Here is an 18,499-nt window from a genome sequence, read left to right as displayed (position 1 = left end):
TGCGGATTTTGAGATAACAGTGCAAAAAGTAAAAGAAGTGATAACGAACGAAAGAAGAAAGTACGTCTCGACCTCTATGATGATTACGGAGTAAATAAATATGATTCCAAAATGCATACACACCATTCATTATTGAGTTCATTAGACTTTTTATTTATTAAATTATAAAATACAACTTAAGTTTAGGATGTTATACTTAAAAGGAATTTTTATTACATAGTTTCGAATAGTATAAAAAAACTATTTACTAAAAATAGTTTGAATTAATATTAAAACTAAGCAATTTTCAGATGGGCATTTTTTAAGGAAAAAGACAATTTCAAGCGATTTCTTCAAATTTATAATCTGAACAACATTCATGAAAAGTTCCTGATTAACTAATAAGAATGTAGTCCGAACACATAAGCTGAGAAAATTAACTGAAAGGAAATAAATCGTCCAGATTTCTAAGCCCACGTGTTAGATTTAAAAATTAAATGATTGCAATAAATAATATATGGATTCACGTTTGTTATAGAGGAACTAGAATTGATTGATTGTGATAATTTATTTATCGTTGTTAAAAGGATATTTTTTTGTAAATAATTGAAAATGTTGTTTGTTAAAAACTTTTGATATTTTTATTAAAATTAGTTATTGTATTGATTATTTTTTTCTACTTGTTTATTTAATTTTTTACTTTTTCGTATTCACATAAGTACGACGACGGTGGAAATTATTCACTAATTTTATGAAATTGCCTTTTTTGACAGATGATTTAAATTTTCGATCAATCATTCACATTGTTTAGTACATTCTATTTATGTAAAAAATTCAAATTAAAAAATATCACATTTAGTATTCGTCGGTGTTTCAAAATTTGAATAAGTGTTGTGGGATAATGGTATTACTTAAAAATATAAAAAGTATCTATTCTCTAATTGCACAATAATTAATTGCATTTGTTTCTAAAATTCATTTGCATCTATACTTATTTACAAAGGTTTAGTTTCTATTTTCTGTTTCCACCCATTGAGGTTCTTACATTTTCCATGGCAGTGGTATAAGACCCCATTTTTGGGTTATGTCCTTAAAATCACATTCGATGGCCAATACAACCTTTTCGGATTTGTGGGTTCGTGCTGACTGAGCAGATTTCAGTGTTAGGCATAATTTGTTTTCTCTGTGAGTGATATGTTGAGTCTGGAATAAAAAAAAAAACAATATAAAATTATTGAATTTTAAAAGCAATTTTTTGATATAAACAAATATTCATCGCTGTTCTGTTGTACTATAACCAAGCTCCTGAACATAAAAAAAAAAAAATAGAAAACACATGGATGCGGCCAAACACAGTTTAGAAATAATTATTTTGAATTCCACAAAAAGTAATAATATATCGTTTATAATAGAGTACTGAAGACAATGTTTTAGTTCGGCCTAGTTGTCAGTATCAAAATGTATGTGCAAAAATTAGTTATGTTGATTTTTTTGTTCTGGTTTAATTGTCGATAATAAATGAAAAATCCATGCTGTGCAATTGCGTCACATAATGGCTATTAATAACAGAATTAAAAACGGTTTATATGAATAACCTCTAGGATCAGTAACAGTGTTTGTGAGTTCGGCTTTAAACTAATCTTTTTAAATACATTCTAACAGTTGCTCCTACGATGATCTCAACCTTCTTGGCATAGTTCAGTATCGAAATTTTGGTAAAACAACTGTTTTTGCTAGGACTCCTTACGCAACTTGCGATTGCTAATAGTTCCTAACATTCCTGGAGTAATTACTAAATGGAAATGGATAGTAGAACATGTAGTAGGGCTTTAAATATGTTGGAAGATTCGGAAAACCGGAAATCAAAAAATTATATTCAATACTAAAACTGAAGTTGAGTAAGGACACAACCACTAATATTCTGGATTGATGCAATGCTTAGCAGCAGAATCATTAATTCCACCATTGAGGAGGAATACATTATGAAAGCGGTAACAAGAGGAAAACCGCTAGGAGACGTTTTATCGCCGCTGCCTTGGCTTATCGTGGTGAATAATATTTTATCATTATGTCATTTCAACAGAGCATTATAACTACTCTTCAGGGAGAAACCCAAAAGATGTTGATACAACGAACCACGGTGCAAGGTATCAAAACAAATCTGGCAAGTTATCTCCTCGCGTAGAATTCAGTCTGTATTAAGCATGAATAAATCCAGGTTACGGATAACGATGGGGATAGTAACAGGCCACTGCAACATCCGATCAAGAACGCCCAAATGGGATAACTCCAGGCTCAATGAGGAGGAAGAAGAGAGTGAAACGATCGAACACATTTATGCCAATATCCTGCTCTATTAAGGGGAAGACTACGAGCTATGGGGGAACATTCGACTTATGATCTCAGTGTGTATTTAGACACGAAAGTTTAAACAAAACTCTTTTCGACGCTCTTTCTATTGTTATTTCCTTCGTAAATCGCAATTGAGCGAAAGATCGCCGAGTCCTAAAGCTAAAAACAAAACCAATCTATTAGTGGCGTCCGCGACAAAAATTTCTTCTTTAAATAAAAAACCCCCTTAAGCGACGCGGACTACAAATAACCTTGCTTTTTGAATTTTGTATTCCCTTCGACAATGCATCATCCAATTTAAATATAAATATAGCTATATTTATGGTGTTACTGCAACACTTGTTACCGTTATCACTTGGGATTTAAACTGAAAAATTTTTATAATACTATCCAGGACGAATACATGTTGAATGCTTTGGAGACTTGTAGTTCAAATAATACTTAAAATATTATTACATTGAAATAACCATTCTTTTCTAAATATAGATTCAATTCGCAATTCCGACACCTCATTTGGAGATATCTATGGTAAATATACAAATCATCAAAACACCTACAGACCAATTCTTGTCATCATAACCAAATAAAAATAACAGACTCATATTCCTCCTCCATAAAGCCCATTATACTTACATCCATATCGTAATCCCATAATTGACGTGAATCATGTGCACACAATGCCAACTGGACATTCGATGTGGTTGCATTACGATTCTTCAACATCTTTATTGTGCTCTGTTTCGGCTCGCTATATGTCAAACAAACATTATTGTTTGTCATTATCTTGCCCGTTGGTGTTATTACAAAAATATCCATTGTTTGCGAATGTGCATTGCAGTCACCGACTGTTACCGGCTGTGCCGTTTGGCGGGGAGCATCTTCTTTAGCCGGCCTCAAACACTTATCTCTATCCAAATCGATGAGTGACATAAATTCTTCGGCATTATTTTCAATCTCGTCAAATACCCGTGGCCATTCACGAGAAATCCGGCGACCGGGGATATTTTTCATGTACTTCGAGAATGCCTGAGCACATTCAGTTTCGCCATCTAGCCAAATGATTTTGCCAAAGAATCGATCGGGAGCGGGGAAGAAATGATCTGGCCATACAGTGTTTAAATACCATGAGAATGGTTTACACTGGAGTTTTTCTCTTAAAGCCAGGCGTTTGGTGACATCGACTTTTTGGCGCGTAGCCATGGAAAGACCATCGGTATAAAGCAGAGTAAAATATTGCCATTCATCCATCCAGACCATAGCAGCACGGGCTAAGTTTTGTCCCAGAACTTCACTCATGCCACCGGGGAAAGTGTATGGGGTACTGCTACGGAATACATGACCCACATGGGAGCAGGGACTAATTTCAATGCTGCCACCACATTGCCATATGCGGAAGGACATTTCCACATTTTCACCACCCCAAATCTGAAAAAGAAAACCATTTTAAAATCAAGTTTTTCAATTCATAACCATTCTAACCTTCATTTCTTCATCGTAGGCTCCAACTTCGTAAAAGTATTTACGATCTATGGCAAATAGACCACCCGCCATGCCAGGTGTCATTATGGGCTTGGTGGGATGTTTCCTCAGCGAAGGACGATCCGTGGCAAACCAACGAAAACTCAACTGCCAATTGAATGCACCCCAGTGATTTTCAAAGGTTTTGGTATAACTAAAATTGTCATCGGATATAATGTCGATAACGGGACAAATAACGGTGGTACGTGATTCTTTTATGCGATGCAATAACGGTTCTATCCAACCTCTCGAACATTCACAGTGTGCATCGAGGAAGGTGAGGACATCACCGCGAGCATGTTTGGCACCCATCAATCGGGCTGGCACAAGTCCTCCACGTTCGGCCATGCGATAAATGCGCGTCGGTACCGACAATACTTTAACATAACTTTCCAATTGCTTTTTCAAATAACCTGGAAATAGTGGAAAGAATTAGGGATGATATTAAAAAAATATTTAATTTCTAAACTTACTTCTGTCGCTAGCATCATCAACCAAAATAATTTCCTTCAGAACTCTTCGCGGTGTACGATTGATAACACTTGTTATTGTTCGCAGCAGCACTGACCAAGCTTCATTGTGGAATACTATTATTACTGATGCCGTTGGCATCTCGTCCATATTATATGTTTCATCGCGGCATCTGAAAAAGTTATTTTAAAAATAATATAATTAAAAATGTTTTTTTTTTTCCGAGAATTATTTAATTCATTGGGTTTGCATTGAATTCCAGTGAAACTTAAATTTTTAACAGAATGATATTTGAAAATTTCAACCATTTTGCATATAAAAGGATACCACCCCATAGGTGATTTTAATAAAATTTTTTAAATAATTTTTTTAAAACTTGGCATTTGGACTTCGAAATGAGTACCACCTCCTCTGACCGAAAATTGTTTAAATTGGTCTTCGCTTTCGTTTAGCGCCCATATTACGGTACATCCTAACATAAGGTATTTTAATGCCTTAGTGATATTTTCCAATTATGTTCGTACACTTTATTGAGGGATATTTGTCTCTAAAAACCAAGTAATTTTGAAGAAAGCATTTTGGTGACAATTTTCCAGAAAAAAAGATAATTGTGATGGAATTCAATCGTGATAGTGCTATTTCTGTACAACCACAAGTGGCTATCATTAAAGCCTTTAACTGTGAATAAAGCTTTTTTGTCTCGTACCATCGCTCGTTACCGTGATACTGGTAGCGTAGCCCGACGTCAAAGAAGTGGACTGAAGAAAACAGCAACATCAGCAGAAATTGTTCGAAAAGTAAAGAAGCGATTTAATCCAAACTCCCGTTGCAGTGGCCGAAAAATGGCTCGTGAGCTGAACATATCGCAATATTCCATTCCGCAAATATTGAAAAATGAGCTCGGGGTAAAGCCATTGAAATTCCATAAAGTGCAAGAACTTACACCGCAGCAGAAAGAAAATAGACTCAAAAGAGCTGAAAAGTTGCTTCGCTTGGCCGAAAGTGGTGAACTGCCGAATTTGGTTTTCTCCAATGAGAAAACATTCGTTGTCCAGCAGTTTGTACACAAACAAAGTGATCGTGTTTACTTGCCAAAGAGGTCAGCTGAAATTGTGCTCCTTCTTTAGTTGGCCACCAGAACTCAAGCGCCGGCCATGGTGATGGTATGAGCCGCCATAACAGACGATGGTCGCTTTCCGCTCGTATTAATCGACCGTGGCATCAGAATAAATGTCGAATATAATTTTCTGGAGGTTGTATTAAAGCATTGGGCACGCAAACATTTTGGCCGCAGACCTTGGACATTCCAACAGGACTCAGCACCATCGCACTCAGCATGTGCCACCCAAAATCCCCGGATACCAATCTGTTGGACTATTGTGCCTGGTTGGCACTAAAAAATACCAAAGTGTCGATCACCTCAAGCAAGCGCTGCGCCGGGAGTGGGCCAAAATACCGCAGAGCAACATTCGGGCAGCGTGTGACGGTTTCGTTGGCCGTAAACATAAAACAAGTAAAAAAGTATCGGTTGGTTTTGCCGATAGAGGTATACCCTCAGCCCTCTTCACTCTCTATGGAGTGGGTTTTGAAAGAATCGGTCAATATTGTCCATTTCGTATCCCACCTAAATAAATATGATATAAATATTATTATATATAAAAATAATTATATATAAAAAATAAATTATATCAGATGGATATAGCAATTGTAAAGAATCGCTGAGTTGCTTCGCAATTTATGACAGATACAAATATTGAAAATTGCGTCCCTTTGTGGTTTAGGTACCAGAAGGTGTTCGCAGATATATAGCATCTTCACAGCAGATCTGGTATTAGCAAACATTATTGTATGTGTGAAATTTGAAGAGAGTTGGATCCTTATTTCGCTTTCTGTGAGTGTTATGTTTTTCAAAATTAGATTATTGCATCCCTTTCTGTGCAGAATATATATATATTTTTTTAAATTTCGAGCATTTGTGGGGGAGGTACCAGAAGAAGTGGACCGATATACTCCATCTTAACACCAGACCTTAGCTAATAAAATGATTGGGATGGGTGAAATTTGAAGACAATCGAACTCTTAAATCACATTTTATGAGAGTTGTAATTATTCAAAATGTTGACCATTTGTGAGTGAGATACTTGAAGGAGTAAACCGATATTGTCCATTTTCGGACCAGACCTAGCACTGATGCAAATATTAGGATTTGCAAAGTTGGAGCAAAATCGGATTATCGTTTCTCTTTCTGTGCAAAAAATATATTTATTTTTGAAAAATTCGACCATTTGTGGGGGAGGTACCAGAAGGAGTTTACAGACGGACGGACGGTCATGTATAAATCGACTCAGAATGTGATTCTAAGCAGATCATCAAGAGGAACGATGGGTCTAACTCGCTTCTTTCTCTGTGTTACAAACAAATGGGCAAAGTAATGGACATAATACCCTGACCACAGTGCGGTGTAGGGTATAAATACTGATACGAAACAATAACATTCAGCACCTCTGAAGCTTATAGCTTATATTTAATTTTATTTAATACGTAAATAAATTAAATAATCCCCTTCTACCTGATTTAATTTAATAAAAATTCTTTTAACATCTAAGCTGTTTAGTGCACAATAAATTATTGAAAACATCATTGCATCAACGGTTATAAATCTCGAGACATCATTTTTAAAACACAAACAAATATTGTTATGGTAATCTTTTGTTTTTTATAATACTTGTAATAAATAAATATTCCACAACAGCTTGTTAATGTCCCCAGAAAAAAACAATAACAATTTATTGACACAGTATTTTTGAACCGAACAACTAAATACAAAAGGTTTTGGATTGATTAGTTAGTCTTTGTTTAATGTTTGGTGCATTTTGAACCAGTTTCATTGAAAGAGTTGTGCAAGAAGTGTTCAGTTTTGGTAAAAAAAATATTTAGGTAGCTTGGTCATTTCCTACAACAACAGAGTGGCGAGTCATTTATGACCAATTATGTGCGAGATGTGATCTTGAAAGAATTTAAATAAAATAATTTGAATTCCCCTAATAACCCCTTCGACGAATAGTTTTTTGGTTGCTTCATTTGATAGTTGATTGGCCTGTTTTCGTATGTTTGCATCCAAAAAAGGGGAATAGCTGTTATAAATTTAATTTGGTCAAATCCAAACAGACACAAGTATTCGAATGGGGGTCATAACACAAACGGGTGCTGGATACTAAAGACTGTAGACAATAGAAGCCGATCGACGGTGTTGACAATAACCAATTATTATTGCTGTCGTATTTTTTACTGAGATTACGATGAACTTATAATAATCTATCGCAATTGATTTTTAGTAGCTTAAAACTTTCGTGACTAACCATTTTTTACACCTTTGGTGAGTGCATGTAATTAGATATCCACCTGATGTGAAATCAATCAATTGAAATGATTACAGTGGTTTCAGATGTATGATTCTATAAAGTCGTTTTGATTTTTTGTTTAATTTGGCTTTTAGAGAATAAATTGAACAATTCCACTTGAATACTCGGTTGTGTAAGTAGATAATTATTTAAGTTGAGATGAAAGCTTGAATAGTACAGATATGTATGAAAAAACCAGTAAAGAAAGTCTTAAAGTCGGGCGGGGCCGACTTTATGATACCCTACACCACTTTGCTAATTTAGTAGAGCTCCACATAACAATTAAAAGTTTTTATGGGAGAATTCAATCATACACGCTATGATTATAATTATAATTTAAAGTTCAAAGGACTAAACATGCCGAAGCATTTGTATCTTTTAAATTCGGACTTGTATTGACCATTTGGTGCACAATTAATTTGAAATCGGATAAATATATATATTGGAGCTATATCCAAATCTGAACCGATCATGATAAAATTTGGCAAAGATATTTCTGAGCTGTATTTGATATATTTCCCTGAATATCGTTGTTACGGAGTGCATATTACGGTTGTGGGTAACAAATATAACAAATCGGATGAATAATATATATGGAGGCTATAGCTATATCTGAACCGATCTTCACCAAATTTGACATGCTAGCTTCTAGACTCAATTCGGTCGTATGTGCCAAATTCCATCCCATTTGGACAAATATTAGACGTTTGGTGCACAATAAAAGGTAAATCGGCCGAAGTTATATATGGGAGCTATATCCAAATCTGAACCGATGTCGATAAAATTTTGCAAATGTATTTCTGAGCTGTATTTGATATATTTCCCTAAATATTGTTGTTGCTGAGTGCATATTACGGCAGCGGTGGACAAAAATAACAAATCGGATGAACAATATATATGGGAGCTATAGCTATATCTGAACCGATTTCGATCAAATTTGGCATACATATTTTCAGGCCTAATTTGGTTGTATGTGCAAAATTCCATACAATTCGGGCTGATATTACACGTTTGGTGCACAATAAAAGGCAAATCGGACGAAGATATATATGGGAGCTATATCTAAATTTTGACCGATTATCTCCAATTTCAATAGGGTTCGTCCTTGGGCCAAACAAATGATCTGTGCAAAATTTCATCTGGATCGGGCAATAAATGCGACCTGTACTTTGTTTACAAAAATACATGGACAGACGGACGGACGGACGGACGGACGGACAGACGGACGGACGGACGGACGGACAGACGGACGGACGGACATGCATAAATCGACTCAGAATGTGATTCTATGCAGATCATCAAAAGGAACTATGGGTCTATCTCGTTTCCTTTTGCCTGTTACAAACAAATGCACAAAGACATAATACCCTGACCACCTTGTGGTGTAGGGTATAAAAAAAAGATATAGAGTTCTTCCAAGAGCAGAGTGCGCTTAAGCCTCTCTTCGCGCGCTTCTAAGTATTCCTCTTCCAGTTTAAATGGTGGTCGAGAATATCACCGAGATATTTGGCTTCTGTCATTGGTAGGGAGAATTTAGGACGAGCTGATGGATTTGATGACGGGTTTACGCCTAGCCCAGTACTGCATGCCCTCCTTGGTAGTTTAACAAGAGCTTTTTGCATTAGATCTGAAATTGATTGCAGGAATTTCCCAACGATCAATAGAACCACATCGCCAGCATAGACAACGACTTTTGTCCCAGTTTGTTAGCATCTGGCCTATGTCTGATATAAATACTGCTCGACTTTATATAATATACTAGCTGAACCCGGTGCACTTCGCTACCCCTTTTGATGTTATATACACTTAAAGTTTTATTTACGAATATATATTGGTTAAAAAAAAAACAAATTTCAAACAAGTAAGCAAAGGCTACAGTCGAGCGGGGCCGACCGTTGAATACCCTACAACACTATAATAAATGATACAGGTTATATGGGCGAGATACTCGAAAGAATTCCACAAGATATTGTGACAAATAATAAAAGAAAACCATTAGGTTCAGGTTCTCTAATTTTCGAATAATAGCAACTTAAACTAATTTGCTCATTTCCAATTTATTGGTAGATGTTGCACGTAAATGGTCTTCCGAGATCTGGAACCAATATTTCCCAAAGACCTATAATCTCTCAGAAGTGGCAAAAGATTAACATTTATTATTGGTTTTTTACTAAAACCCATCTATATGAGATACAGACATATGACTATATTCTTCAACGAAATCAGTCTTAACGAAATAGTCAGAAGTGCGTCTTTCCTGTATTTGTGAATTCTCCAAATAGTCACTACAAAAGTTGGCAAACTATTTCACACATTGAATATTTTTGGATGGCCATCCAAAACAATTTGGCTTTTGCAATGTCTGGTAACGTCCATTCAAATGCGCGTGAGGATCGGGCGATAATTACGACTTGCTGACAATTTTGCAGTTTTTTCTCCATTTCAACCCCTAAATATATGGCGATTATCTCCAAAAAAGTAGGCTTCTATTCTGACCCCCATGCAAAATTTCAAAATTTATCCCCATGCAAAATTTCATAAGAATCGGGCCATAAATGCGATCTGTATATGATATCCTGATATCCTAACTACTTAGTTTTGTTAGCTGTAGAAATATTACCAAATGATTAATTCCAAATGAAAATATGCCAAAAATATGACAAAATTGAAAAAATATGAGAAAATATTACAAAATCAATATTTTCATCTTTAGAGAGATATTTTTATGCAATTTTTTAGAAGTTTTTTCTTTCCAGCCAAGAGGCCATTCTGAATTAATGAGAACTGTCGAAATCAGTTCAGCCGTTCTCGACATGTAAGAGATCTTTCAAGCATATCTTCTTTGACAGACGTATATATCGCACATATTTTGCTATATATCCGATTTGTTGGATGTTAACATCAATGTAAAGGTCAGAAGTAACCTTGTCATGGCTTTGTGATTTCGCCGGGATTTAAAATAATCGCGGTTTAATGAAAAATTTTGAATTTTTTCAACACAAAATATATGGTCTATTTTACGCGCTAAATATTATCCTATGACCACCCAAATTGGTAGGCTTCTTCCCAGCCCTAAACTCTAGCTACATGCGAAATTCCGTCGATTTGTCTATAATTGCGACCTGTATAGATACTGCAAAATCCGACATTTTTTCAGTATTTGGTCCATTTCAACCCCTAAACATTTGGCGATCATCTCCAAAAGAAATAGGCTTCTATTCTGACCCTAACCCCACCTTCGTACAAAATTTCGTAAGGATCGGGTCATAATTGCGACCTGTAGCGTGATTACAAATTAACATGGACAGACGAACGGACGGACAAACATAGCTAGATCGACTCAGCTCGGCGAGCTAGGAAGATCCATATATACTTTCCTATATGGGAAACCAATATTTCGAGGTGTTACATAAATTCTGGCCCAATCAAACTTATAATACCCCCAACACATAGTGTTGTAGGGTGTAATTAAAAAAAATTATTGCAATATTTATTTCATAGCAATTACCAAGCGTGCAAGAAACTGCAATCTTTTGAAGTTGAATGGCATTTCTATTGCAATTAGTGAATTCGAGGTAGCAACATACTTCCCCGTAATAAGCGTTTTTCAAGTGAATTGTTGTGTTGTTTTTTAGTGTTAGCCTAAGGCGGTGTGGACCAATGGTTCTTATTAAAATCATTCCACAATCTGATCCGATTTATATATAATTTTAAAAAATTTACTTTTACACCAAATTCCGCCCAACTTTCATTTTTCATTGAAATTGGTGCGTCTAATGTGTGAAATCGGCCGAGAATATATATATGGGAGCAATATCCAAATCTTAAATAATTTCCAATTAATTTGTCACATTTATTATTGTAACAAAATCCCTCCACACATTCGGAATTTCATTGGAATCGGTCATATATATCGTGATTGGTGCATGTGAAATCGGCCGAGAATATATATGGGAGCTATAATCAAATCTGAGCGAATTTGAATATAATATGTCAAATTTTATTTTGTACCAAATTTAGTCACTCATGCCGAATTTCATTGGAATCGGAAATACGTATCGTGTTTTGTGCATCAAATATGTGAAATCGGCGGAAAATATATATGGGAGCTATAACCAAATCTGAACCGATTTTAATTTAATATGACTAATTTTTTTTCTAATCAAAATCCCGTCACATATTCCAAATTTCTTTGGAATCGAATATACATATCGTGTATGGTGCATAAAATACATGAAATCGGTCGAAAATATGTATGAGAGCTATACCCAAATCTGAACCGATTTTAATATAATTTGACTAATTTATTTTCCTATCAAAATCCCGTCACATATTCCCAATTAAATTGGAATCTAACACACATATCATGTTTGGTGCATCAAAAAAACAAAATCTGTTGAAAATATATATAGAGGCTATATCCAAATCTGAACTGATTTCAATATAATTTGACAAATGTATATTCGTTTTAATTTTCGCTACACATTTCAAATTGCATTGAAATTAGAGATACATAGCGTGTTTGGTGCATCAAATACATGAAATCGATCGAAAATATATATGGGAGATATATCCAAATCTGTACCGATTTCAATATAATTTGACAAATTCATTTTTGCTCCCAATTCCGTTACTTATTTTAAATTTCATTAAAATTGGACATACATATCGTGTTTGGTGCACCAAATACATGAAATCGGTCGAAAATGTATATGGGAGATATATCCAAATCTAAACCGATTTCAATATAATTTAAGAAATCAATTTTTTAGATAAAATCCATCACACGTTTCTAATTTCATTGAAATTAGGGTTACATAGCGTGTTTGGTGCATCAAATGCTTGAAATCGGCCGAAAATATATATGGGAGCTATATCCAAATCAGAACCGATGTCAATATAATTTGGCAAATGTATTTTTGTTCCAAATTCCGTTACGCATCCCAAATTTGGAGACTGTATCTGTAATCGATCAATAAATATATACATATAAAATCTAAATTTTTGGGAGGTACCTCCGATTTTGATGCTATATCTCCAGTTCCATGTGGAATTTCAGGCGATGTTGCAGTATACATGGAAATGTTCAGGAAAATCTGTTCAGCGGTTTTCAAGTCCATAAATTACAAACAAACATACAAGCATTTTCCTCTTTTATAGATATAGATGTGTATTTTTTGAAACATGTTGAACTGTTGTGGGTGATGTGTTAGAAATAGTGGACCGATGTATTCCATTATCACAATTAATCCTATACTGATAAAAATATTGGGATGTGCAAAATTAACTATGTTCCAATTTCAATCAATTAAATTGTATATAATTTTTTTATCTTTTGTGGGGGATATGCCAGAAGAAGTGGACCGCGTGGAGGTTTGAAGAAAATCTGTGATTTGTTTCACGTGTTGTGAGATTTATAATTATTCAAAACTTTGACCCTTTGTGGGGAGGGACCCGAAGAATAGGACCGATAAGTTCCATATTCACAATGTATCTAATATGGGTGGAAATATTGCATTTTGCGAAGTTAAAAAACATCGATTAATTATTTTTTTGGGTGAATTATTGAGAGAGAATCACTAGTGGGCGGTTCCATCCGCTGTGAAGTTTGAAAAGAATCGAACGCTTACATATAATTCAAAGTGTTGTGTTTACTACCTTTATATCCTATCTTCACACAAAATCTTGTATTGATGGAAAAATTGGGATGTGCCAAATTTAAAAACCATCGGACACTTATTTTACATTTTATGAGAGTTATGATTATTCTAAATGTTAGCCCTTTGTGGGTATGGTACTAGAAGGAACAAGCCGATATTGTCCATTTTTGCACCTAACCTAACACTGATACAAATATTTGCACAGTTTGAACAAAATCAGAAAATCCTTTCTCATTCTACGTGCTAGGTGACAGAAGGATTGGACCGATATTACTCATCTCCAAAATCAGAACAAAATCTGAAAATCCTTTCTCATTCTACGAGCTAGGTGACAGAAGGATTGGACCAAGGACGGACAGCAAATGTTATGAAACGGATTTCGTCCAAAAATACCCGGAGTCTAAAACCATTATTTCGGTGAGACGTATTTTGGCCTATCGAATGATATCTACCCCCTGTAGCCTTATGGCTGAGGGCATCCAATCCAATTTTGATCTTCAATGAAACTTTTTTTACATTTTCCCAAATGAACTTTTTTATATGTCTTTAACACTACATCATTTACTGATTCTAAAATCATATTTGAAATAAATTGAAAACAAAAAAAATAACATTTTATTCATTCCATAGTACTTAAAGATATTCCCGGTCATAAAGCAAGAGGATATAAAAATAATAACAAAAAAAAAAAACTTAAAGAATAAAATGTTTAACTTTGCGCATTTTTACTCAAATTACTTTAATTTCCTCAAAAATAAATGACTTAATTGTACTTTTGGAACAACTAATTATTTCCATGTGGTTGTTTTTCTTTGAAGGCAAGACCAGACCGGTTACATGACAATAAAAACAAGATTGAACACAGACATGCTATTCACAGGTCATTTCTTTAATTTATTTTTATGATTTTCATCAAATTTGTTTTTTTTTTTTTAAGTAATGCATTGTACTTTTTAAATGGTGAATTATGAAGTTCTTGATTTTGATAGAAAAAAAAAAAACAAAAAATATCTACATCAATCTTTTTCCGCCCTGATTCCGGCTAAATATGAGAGAATTTATGCGTAATTAGCTGGAAGCAAACATAGATTTCAAAAGGTGTTTAAGTTTTAGCTATCTCCGAAAACACCAACATTTGTATGTCTTATGACAAATCAAAACCACTAAAGAAAGTCTAAAAGTCGGTCGGGCCGAATTTATGATACCCTACTGCCCATTTGCATATTTAATAGAGCTTCATATAACAAATAAAAAATATAACAAATCGGGTGAACAATACAGGGTGAGATAACAAACTGACACAAAGTCAAACGCCATAATTTTTACATTTATTTTTTTAAATTATTTGAATGAAAGCAAAGTATGTGGGAAATATAATCAACTTTTAGAATAACTTTAGATTTGTTCGAATTGGTCACCTTTGGCACGCTGCCCGAAAATTTTTATTTTGGCCCATTCCCGGCAAAGCGCTTGCTTGAGGTGATCGACACTTTGATATTTTTAGTGCCAACCTTGCTTTCCAAAATACTCCAGACACAATAGTCCACCGGATTGGTATCCGGAGATTTTGGTGGCAGTTGTGCGCTGGAAATGAAGCGAGGAACCTCATTTTGAAACCATTCTTGGGTTGCGCGTGCTGAGTGCGATGGTGCTGAGTCCTGTTGGAATGTCCAAGGTCTGCGGCCAAATGTTTGCGTGCCTAAGACTTTAATACAGCCTCCAGAATATTTTTGCGATAATATTCTGCATTTTTTGATGCCACGGTGGATTAATACGAGTGGAAAGCGACCATCGGCTATTATGGCGACCCACACCATCACCATGGCCGACGCTTAAGTTCTGGTGGCCAACTAAAGGTGCACATTTTTAGCTGTTTGTTTACAAACTGCTGGACAACAAATGTTATCTCATCGGAGAAAACCAAATTCGGCAGTACACCACTTTCGCCGAAGCGAAGCCACTCTTTAGCTCTTTTGAGTCTATTAAGTAAGTTCTTGCACTTTTTGAAATTTCAATGGCTTTACATCGAGCTCATTTTTCAATATTTACGAATGGAATATTGCGATATGTTCAGCTCACGAGCCATTTATAGGCTACTGCGACGCGGGTTTCGATCAAGTCGCTTTTTTTACTTTTCGAACCATTTCTGCTGGTGTTGCTGTTTTCTTCCGTTCACTTCCTTGACGTCGGGCTACGCTACTGGTAGCCTCACGGTAACGAGCGATGGTAAGTGACACAAAAGATTTATTCACATTTATATGCTGGAGTGCTCTAAGCCACTTGTGATTTTCCAGCCAAATATAAAGAAATCACACTATCACGCTTAAATTCCATCACGAAGAACTATTTTTCTGGACAATTCTCACCAAAATGCTTTTGTACGCCTGCAAACAATATAATGAGCTGTCACTGGAATAATTTTAATAGCCGTTGGACTAGTAGCTTGGAAATGACAGCAGTCTAAAGTTGGTTGCAGTCTTTTCATGTAAAATTCCATACTATTCGGGCTGATATTGCACGTTTGGTGTACAATAAAAGGCAAAACGGACGAAGATATATATGGGAGCAATATCTAAATTTTGACCGATTATCTCCAATTTCAATAGGATGTGTCCTTGTCAAACAAATGACTTGTGCAAAATTTCATCTGGATCGGTCAATAAATGTGACCTGTACTTTGTTTACAAAAATACATGGACGGACAGACTGACGGACGGACATGCAGAATGTGATTTTATGCTGAACATCAAAAGGAACTATAAGTCTACCTCGTTTACTTTTGTCTGTTACAAACAAATGCACAAAGACATAATAACCTGACCACATTGTGGTGTAGGGTATAAAAAATGAAAAATGTATCAAATGCCATTAACCGGCATTCGATTTTGCAATGCCCAACATTTTTGTGCCTATAGTGCACACGTCATAACGTAATACGTTATAACTTGAATCGATATATTTTTCCTATTCGAATGGCTGGCCGTTTGTGTATTCATCTTAATTGGCACTTTTCCAAATGTGTACCTGTTTTGTACCGGGTTTATTTCATTTCAAAATGCATCTCAAAAAAGCGATCAGTAAGCAGGTGGTGTTGGTTGGTCTGGAAGCATCGACAATGTGTTTGCAACAAAAAGATGAGAATCTTCAAAATTGAATATTTATTATTTAAAAACAAAAATACCCGCCCACTCAAATGTTAAATTAATTTAATAGTAGTGTTTATGGGAGAGGACGTTTTTTTATTGTTGTTATGCAATCTTTTTGTTCAGACTAAATTTCATATGTCAACAAATAAATTTCAAGTAAAAATAAATTAAAAACAAATTTTTTTTTTGCATATAAAATAATGACAAGCAAAATATATAAATAATATCAGACAAAAAATTATTAACTGACGAGTCCAGAATTGTCGAATTAAAATTTTCAAAAGTTGCCAAATGAAATTTACGGCTTTCTGTTTCTCTGCAATATAGTTCTGATATGCAAATTCTAGAAAAGCATTATTGTTTTATGGCTGATGTTGATTGATATCTTTTTTAATTTGATTGATTTATTCCGTTGGGAAATAGTAAATTAAATATTCCACGTGATAATGTAAAAAAACCTGGCAAATAACTCGCACATGAGAGAAAGTTCTGCTCCAATTTGTTATCAATTAGACCATCATTTCAAATAAAGATGAAAAAATATAAAATGTGATTGATTTGTGAGCCAGAAAATTTTCGAAAACTACCATAGTTTCACTTTTTTTCATTTTAAAATAAACTTTTTTGTCATGAACTTGTCTTTAAAATTTTTATTTAAAACTTCGTCACCAATACATGGAGGCCACATTAAAACAAAAAAAATGTTGGCACAAATGTCCATTGCATGTTTTACTGCATATGCAACAAAATTTATTTTTTTCATGGCTGTCAAAAAATGTGCAATAAATAAAAAACTAAATGCATTGTTAAAATGTTATAAAGACTGCATTTTTTAGGCCCCTCCTTAAAAATTTTTTGTGTGGGTTACATTGACTTGGAGATGTCAAGGTGCGACAATATAACTAACGCTTATACAAAATCGAAACTCCACTTCGAAGCACGGTATTAGGCAACTCCATCAACTATTGCAATGCAACTGCCGAAAAAATTCCACTCAAGTTTTTAATTGCCTGAATTAAACACTGAAACAATACTTATAATAAATAACGTGACCATCGAGATAAGCATAAATATTTGCGGGGACACAATAAAAGTTGTAGCGGGCACCATATGACAAATTTAAAGCTCCAACTAGAATGTGCCCAATACCATAATAAAACATTACATACCAACCAGCACTAGCAGCCAGGAATTTTTCATAATGCATTATATCAGAATGGATTATATTCAAATAATTATTTTCGCCTTTAAGACACAGATTTGGATAATAGCATTATTGCAAGTTTCCGATTAAATACGACATATCTATATACAGGGTGAGATGAAAAAACTGCAACCAACTTTAGACTGCTGTCATTCTAAGCCACTCGTCCGACAGCTGTTAAAATTATTCCATTGACAGCTCATTATATTGTTTACAAAGGTAAAACAGCAGTTTGGTGAAATTTTTCCAGAAAAAAAGTTATTCGTGATGGAATTCATTCATCCAGTATTTAAATATAAATAAATCTTTTGTACCTCATACCATCGCTCGTTACCGTGATACTGGTAGCGTAGTCCGACGTCAAGGAAGTGGACGGAAGAAAACAGCAACATCAGCAGAAATGGTTCGAAAAGTAAAGAAGCGACTTGATCGAAACCCGCGTCGCAGTGGCCAAAAAATAGCTCGTGAGCTGAACATATCGCAATATTGCATTTGGCAAATATTAAAAAATAAGCTCAGGGTAAAGCCATTGGAATTCCAAAAAGTGCAAGAACTTACACCGCAACAGAAAGAAAATAGACTCAAAAGAGCTAAAAGGTTGCTTCGCTTGGCAGAAAGTGGTGAACTGCCGAATTTGGTTTTCTCCGATGAGAAATCATTCGTTGTCCAGCAGTTTGTAAACAAACAAAATTATCGTGTTTACTTGCCAAAGAGGTCAGCTGAAAATGTGCACCTTCGGTTGGCCACCAGAACTCAAACGCCGGCCAT

At 35.0% G+C, this 18,499-nt stretch overlaps 1 protein-coding gene across 5 annotated transcripts in view; it reads right to left on the bottom strand.

Annotated features, from left to right (window-relative positions):
- Positions 1–129: 129 nt before the first annotated feature.
- LOC131804026 (polypeptide N-acetylgalactosaminyltransferase 3-like) overlaps positions 130–18,499 on the bottom strand; it is a 33,866-nt gene continuing 15,496 nt past the window's right edge. For all 5 annotated transcript variants that reach the window (XM_059126239.1, XM_059126233.1, XM_059126231.1 and 2 more), the window contains 4 exons: positions 4,323–4,492; positions 3,811–4,262; positions 2,965–3,756; positions 130–1,182 (listed from right to left, as the gene is read on the bottom strand). In XM_059126239.1, coding sequence (XP_058982222.1) covers positions 1,021–1,182; positions 2,965–3,756; positions 3,811–4,262; positions 4,323–4,492 — 1,576 coding nt within the window. In that variant the 3' untranslated portion in view covers positions 130–1,020. The remainder of the gene's footprint in view (positions 1,183–2,964; positions 3,757–3,810; positions 4,263–4,322; positions 4,493–18,499) is intronic.

Source organism: Musca domestica, unplaced genomic scaffold (assembly GCF_030504385.1).
Source record: "Musca domestica strain aabys unplaced genomic scaffold, Musca_domestica.polishedcontigs.V.1.1 10, whole genome shotgun sequence".
NCBI lineage: Eukaryota > Metazoa > Arthropoda > Insecta > Diptera > Muscidae > Musca > Musca domestica.
Note: the sequence above shows the minus strand (reverse complement) of the source record. Positions and strands in the feature narration are given on the sequence as shown.